Below are 7,500 nucleotides of genomic sequence, written 5' to 3'. Positions count from 1 at the left end.
GGAGGGACATGCAGGCCACCCCGTGGTGATTTGTGGTATTGCACCATCGACAGGTTCTATCCTTCTGTCCATTTTCTACTGCTTCCAATTACTGTAAGCCCTCTTTTATCGTGTTTAATTAGACTTAGACAAACTTTATTGATCCACAAGGGAAATTGTTCCAAAAAACAAAACAAAATCGCCAAAGACCGCACAGAGGGAATTGCAGGCTTGAATTTCCTTCCCCGCTCCTTCATCGTTGTGCCGGCACGGCATCCCCGGCGCTTTTTTCCGTAGTTCCTCGGGAATGTCCGGCCGTCATCCCCATAGCGCTGGCAAGGAGAGTGCAAACAGCTCCTCGCTGCTCAACTCATCAAAGCCAAACACAAAAAAAAGGCCCAAAAAGAAAAGTAACAAAAACACACAAAAACGCCCAAGAACCATAATTAGTGGTTTATGGAAAAGATACAAAAGAAGTCATATTGTATACAAAATAAAGTCATATTTTATACATAAGTCATATTTTATACATAATAAGTCATATTTTATACATAAGTCATATTTTATACAAAATAAGTCATATTTTATACAAAATAAGTAATTTTATGCATAAGTCATATTTTATACAAAATAAAGTCATATTTTATACATAAGTCATATTTTATACAAAATAAGTCATATTTTATACATAAGTCATATTTCATACATAAGTCATATTTTATACAAAATAAGTCATATTTTATACATAAGTCATATTTCATACATAAGTCACATTTTATATAAAGTAATATTTTATACATAAGTCATCTTCTATACAAAATAAGTCATATTTTATACATAAGTCATATTTTATACAAAATAAGTCATATTTTATACAAAATAAGTCGTATTGTATTCATAATAAGTCATATTTTATATAAAGTAATATTTTATACATAAGTCATATTTTATACAAAATAAGTCATATTCTATACAAAATAAGTCATATTTTATACATGTCATATTTTATACAAAATAAGTCATATTTTATACAAAATAAGTAATTTTATGCATAAGTCATATTTTATACAAAATAAGTCATATTTTATACATAAGTCATATTTCATACATAAGTCATATTTTATACAAAATAAGTCATATTTTATACAAAATAAGTCATATTTTATACAAAATAAGTAATTTTATGCATAAGTCATATTTTGTACAAAATAAGTCATATTTTATACATAAGTCATATTTCATACATAAGTCATATTTTATACAAAATAAGTCATATTTTATACAAAATAAGTCATATTTTATACATAAGTCATATTTTATACAAAATCATATTTTATACATAAGTCATATTTTATACAAAATCATATTTTATACATAAGTCATATTCTATACAAAATAAGTCATATTTTATACAAAATAAGTCATATTTTATACATAAGTCATATTTTATACAAAATCATATTTTATACATAAGTCATATTTTATACAAAATCATATTTTATACATAAGTCATATTCTATACAAAATAAGTCATATTTTATACAAAATAAGTCATATTTTATACATAAGTCATATTTTATACAAAATCATATTTTATACATAAGTCATATTCTATACAAAATAAGTCATATTTTATACAAAATAAGTCGTATTGTATTCATAATAAGTCATATTTTATATAGAGTAATATTTTATACATAAGTCATATTTTATACAAAATAAGTCATATTTATACAAAATAAGTCATATTCTATACAAAATAAGTCATATTTTATACATGTCATATTTTATACAAGATAAGTCATATTTTATACATAAGTCATATTTTATACAAAATAAGTAATTTTATGCATAAGTCATATTTTATACAAAATAAGTCATATTTTGTACATAAGTCATATTTTATACATAAGTCATATTTTGTACAAAATAAGTCATATTTATACATAAGTCACATTTTATACATGTCATATTTTATATAGAGTAATATTTTATACATAAGTCATATTTTATACAAAATAAGTCATATTTATACAAAATAAGTCATATTCTATACAAAATAAGTCATATTTTATACATGTCATATTTTATACAAATAAGTCATATTTTATATATAAGTCATATTTTATACAAAATAAGTAATTGTATGCATAAGTCCTATTTTATACAAAATAAGTCATATTTTGTACATAAATCATATTTTATACATAAGTCATATTTTATACAAAATAAGTCATATTTATAAATAAGTCACATTTTATACATAAGTCATATTTGATACATAAGTCATATTCTATACAAAATAAGTCATATTTTATACATAAGTCATATTTTATACATGTCATATTTTATACATAATAAGTCATATTTTATACAAAATAAGTCATATTTTATACATAAGTCATATTTTATAAAAAATAAGTAATATTTTATACAAAATAAGTCGTATTGTATTCATAATAAGTCATATTTTACATAAAGTAATATTTTATACATAAGTCATATTTTATACAAAATAAGTCATATTTTATACAAAATAAGTCATATTCTATACAAAATAAGTCATATTTTATGCATGTCATATTTTATACAAAATAAGTCATATTTTATACATAAGTCATATTTTATACAAAATAAGTAATTTTATGCATAAGTCATATTTTATACAAAATAAGTCATTTTATACATAAGTCATATTTTATACAAAATAAGTCATATTTTATACAAAATAAGTCATATTTTATACAAAATAAGTCATATGTTATGCATGTCATAATTTATACAAAATAAGTCATATTTTATACAAAATAAGTAATTTTATGCATAAGTCATATTTTATACAAAATAAGTCATATTTTGTACATAAGTCATATTTTATACAAAATAAGGCATATTTTATACAAAATAAGTAATTTTATGCATTAGTCATATTTTGTACATAAGTCATATTTTATACAAAATAAGTCATATTTTATACATAAGTAATTTTTTTATACAAAATAAGGCATATTTTATACAAAATAAGTAATTTTATGCATAAGTCATATTTTGTACATAAGTCATATTTTATACAAAATAAGTCATATTTTATACATAATAAGTCATTTTTTATACAAAATAAAAGATAAGTGATAGAAAAAAAGCAAGAAAAGTTGAGAATAATAGCAAAAATCAAGTAAAATGAAGGAAGTCAAAGGAGCTTCTGTGATGTGCTGCCACTCTTTCAGGCGCATCAAAGAAGAAGAAAAAAAAGAATAAAGTCCAGTAAATACATTTTTACAGAGTAGGAATTTTGCTTGTCATTCCCAATCCCCTTTTTTAATGCATTCTAAGTCGTAAAAAATAACAAATAAGAACTGGAGTATTCGCAATATTATTATTATTATTATTATTATTATTATTATTATTATTATTGTTATTATTATTATAAGCGCTGACGCAGAGGAACTACTTTTAGCGACGCATTGATCCCAGAGAGCTGACGAGCTTATGCTGCTATGTTGACTTATTGAGCTGCTGCATCGCCTCCGAGTTGGTGAAAGTTCATTCCAGACTATAAATCATGCCTCTCACCTGGGTAGTAGAAGGCTGTGGACATAAACACACAAGTTGGTCAACTTTGACATCCAATTTAGACACAAAAAAACCGCCTTTTTTAATTTTTATTTTTTTTAAACATTCTTGTGGATTATGATGGATTCTTCATCTAAACCGGAAGATATAAACATCCCATCAGTCAAAAATTGATGCTTGCAACAAGGAATGAGGGGGGTGGTCTTCCGGCCCGAAGATGACGCCACCAGGTGGCGCTACTCCGTTGTCCATCACACCGCAGGGGGTGAAGCTTTGAAAGAGTGGGGAGTGGGTTACGTCAAAGAGTCGCTTGGCTCACGATCTATGCGATAACACAGCCAGTCAGTCCAACAAAAGGTGTTCATCCATGCAAAACAGTTAATGAATTTGGAGATTCTTTGCTGCACTGTCCTCGCTAAAATCCAGATTAGAACATTTGTGTTTGAGAAAGCAAAAAAAAATTGAATGTTTTACTCAAAATGACCATTTCTGGTCTTCAAATTGATAATGCGTTTGTCTTGCAGAGCAGAAAGCTTCTCCAAGGTGTTATCCAATATGTGATTTACTTTAGAAAGCCACATAAGCCCGAGTGCCCACAGCTCTGCACATACCATCAATCATTTGTAGCAGCTTTATCATGATTCCTAATAGGTCTTCAACGTCCTGAGCTGAAACAATTGCCAGGCACATGATTCTCCATATGTTTTTAGCTGCTGCAATCATCATCACATAACCAACAGTTGACTTCTGATCAGGTCCTGCAGCGAGACCCGGAGTGTTCCAGACCGGAGGCCTGCAGCGTGCTGGAGTCGGTCAGCGCGGCGGCGGCGGGGAAACCTCTCAGCTGTCCAAACCACGAAGGAAAGGTGGGCGTCACACTTTGACCCACCTGGCGAGCACCACGGTCCACTTTGTCTTCCTGCAGGTGATGGAGTTCTACTGCCAGTCGTGCGAGACGGCCATGTGTCTGGACTGTACAGAGGGGGAGCACCGCGAGCACACCACCGTCCCGCTGCACGACGTGGTGGAGCAGCAGAAGGCGGAGCTCAGAACGCAGCTGGACGCCATTCACAGCAGGTGACCCCACCCACTTCTTGGCCCCTTTCATTTGAGGGCCAGGATTCTGTTCTCAACATGAGCATGTTGTGCTCATGTCATGACGCGTCATGTCATGTTGTGTCATGCCATGTTGTGTCATGCCATGTTGTGTCATGACATGATGCATCATGTCATGTTGCGTCATGTCATGTTGTGTCATGTCATGTTGTGTCATGTCATGTTGGGTCATGTCATGATGCGTCATGTCATGTTGTGTCATGCCATGTTGTGTCATGACATGATGCATCATGTCATGTTGCGTCATGTCATGTTGTGTCATGTCATGTTGTGTCATGTCATGTTACGTCATGTCATGTTGCGTCATGCCATGTTGAGTCATGTTGCGTCATGTCATGTTGAGTCATGTTGCGTCATGTCATGTTGCATCATGTTATGTTGTGTCATGTCATGTTATATCATGTCGGGTCATCTCATGTTGCGTCATGCCATGTTGCATCATGTCATGTTGCATCATGTCATGTTGCGTCATGACATGTTGCATCATGACATGTTGCGTCATGTCATGATGCAACATGTCATGATGCGTCATGTCATGTTGTGTCATGTTGGGTAATGTCATGTTGCATCATGTCATGTTGTGTCATGTCATGTGTTTTATGTCATGATGCATCATGTCATGTTGCATCAAGTCATGTTGCAACATGCCATGATGTGTCATGTCATCTTACGTCATGTCATGTTGCGTTATGCCATGTTGCTTCATGTCATGTTGAGTCATGTTGCGTCGGTCATGCCATGTTGCATCATGTTATGTTGCGTCATGTCATGTCATGTTATGTCATGTCGGGTCATGACATGTTGCGTCCTGTCATGTTTGGTCATATCAAGTTGAGTCATGTTATGTTGGGTCATGTCGTGTTGCGTCATGTCATGTTGCGTCATGTCGTGTTGCGTCATGTCATGTTGCGCCATGTCATGTTGCGTCATGTAATGTTGCGTCATGTCATGTTGCGTCATGTCATGTTGGGTCATGTCGTGTTGGGTCATGTCGTGTTGGGTCATGTCATGTTGCGTCATGCCATGTTGAGTCATGTTATGTTGTGTCATGTTATGTTGTGTCATGTCATGATGTCATATGTTACGCCATGTCATGTTGCGTCATGTAATGTTGCGTCATGTCATGTTGCGTCATGTTATGTTGTGTCATGTCATGTTGTATCATGTCATGTTGTGTCATGTTATGTTGTGTCATGTCATGATGTCATATGTTACGCCATGTCATGTTGCGTTATGTAATGTTGCGTCATGTCATGTTGCGTCATGTTATGTTGTGTCATGTCGTGTTGGGTCATGTCGTGTTGGGTCATGTCGTGTTGGGTCATGTCGTGTTGGGTCATGTCATGTTGCGTCATGTCATGTTGCGTCATGTCATGTTGCGTCATGTCATGTTGCATCATGTCATGTTACGTCATGTTGCGTCGTGTCTTGTTGGGTCATGCCATGTTGCATCATGTTATGCTGCGTCATGTCATGTTATCGTGTTGCATCATGTCCTGTTTGGTCATGACATGTTGGGTCATGTCATGTTGCGTCATGTCATGTTGCATCATGTCATGTTGCATCATGTCATGTTACGTCATGTTGCGTCGTGTCTTGTTGGGTCATGCCATGTTGCATCATGTTATGCTGCGTCATGTCATGTTATCGTGTTGCATCATGTCCTGTTGGGTCATGACATGTTGGGTCATGTCATGTTGCGCCATGTCATGTTGCGTCATGTAATGTTGCATCATGTCATGTTACGTCATGTTGCGTCATGTCTTGTTGGGTCATGCCATGTTGCATCATGTTATGCTGCGTCATGTCATGTTATCGTGTTGCATCATGTCCTGTTGGGTCATGACATGTTGGGTCATGTCATGTTGCGCCATGTCATGTTGCGTCATGTAATGTTGCATCATGTCATGTTACGTCATGTTGCGTCATGTCTTGTTGGGTCATGCCATGTTGCATCATGTTATGCTGCGTCATGTCATGTTATCGTGTTGCGTCATGTCGTGTTGGGTCATGACATGTTGTGTCATGTCATGTTGGGTCATGTCATGTTGCGTCATGTCATGTTGCGTCATGTAATGTTGCATCATGTCATGTTACGTCATGTTGCGTCATGTCTTGTTGGGTCATGCCATGTTGCATCATGTTATGCTGCGTCATGTCATGTTATCGTGTTGGGTCATGACATGTTGGGTCATGTCATGTTGCGCCATGTCATGTTGTGTCATGTCATGTTGCGTCATGTCATGTTGCATCATGTCATGTTGTGTCATGTCATCTTGTGTCATGTCAAGTTGTGTTGGGTCATGTTGTGTTGGGTCATGTCATGTTACGTCATGACATGTTACGCCATGTCATGTTGCGTCATGTCATGTTGCGTCATGTCATGTTGCGTCATGCCATGTTGAGTCATGTTGTGTTGCATCATGTCATGTTGCGCCATGTCATGTTGAGTCATGTTATGTTGCATCATGTCATGTTGTGTCATGTCATGTTGTGTCATGTCAAGTTGTGTCATGTCGTGTTGGGTCATGTTGTGTTGGGTCATGTCATGTTACGTCATGACATGTTACGCCATGTCATGTTGCGTCATGTCACGTTGCGTCATGCCATGTTGAGTCATGTCATGTTGCGTCATGTCATGTTGCGTCATGCCATGTTGAGTCATGCTGTGTTGCATCATGTCATGTTGCGCCATGTCACATTGCATCATTTCATGTTGGGCCATGTCCTGATGCGAAATGTCATGTTGCGCCAAATCATGTTGCGTCATGTCATGTTGGATCATGTCATGTTGGGTCATGTCATGTTGCGTCATGTCATGTTGCTTCATGT

At 34.5% G+C, this 7,500-nt stretch overlaps 1 protein-coding gene across 6 annotated transcripts in view; it reads left to right on the top strand.

Annotated features, from left to right (window-relative positions):
* Positions 1–7,500, top strand: part of trim3b (tripartite motif containing 3b) — a 76,478-nt gene that overhangs the window by 35,128 nt on the left and 33,850 nt on the right. For 3 of the 6 annotated variants that reach the window (XM_061931337.2, XM_061931338.2, XM_061931341.1), the window contains exon 4: positions 4,308–4,629. In XM_061931337.2, the coding sequence (XP_061787321.1) occupies positions 4,308–4,629 (322 nt within the window). Of the gene's footprint in view, positions 1–4,307; positions 4,630–7,500 lie in introns of those variants that run through there. The other 3 variants (XM_072912606.1, XM_072912607.1, XM_061931340.2) reach the window with 2 other exon arrangements.

The sequence above is a fragment of the Nerophis lumbriciformis genome, linkage group LG37 (genome assembly GCF_033978685.3).
Source record: "Nerophis lumbriciformis linkage group LG37, RoL_Nlum_v2.1, whole genome shotgun sequence".
NCBI classification, from domain to species: domain Eukaryota; kingdom Metazoa; phylum Chordata; class Actinopteri; order Syngnathiformes; family Syngnathidae; genus Nerophis; species Nerophis lumbriciformis.
Note: the sequence above shows the minus strand (reverse complement) of the source record. Positions and strands in the feature narration are given on the sequence as shown.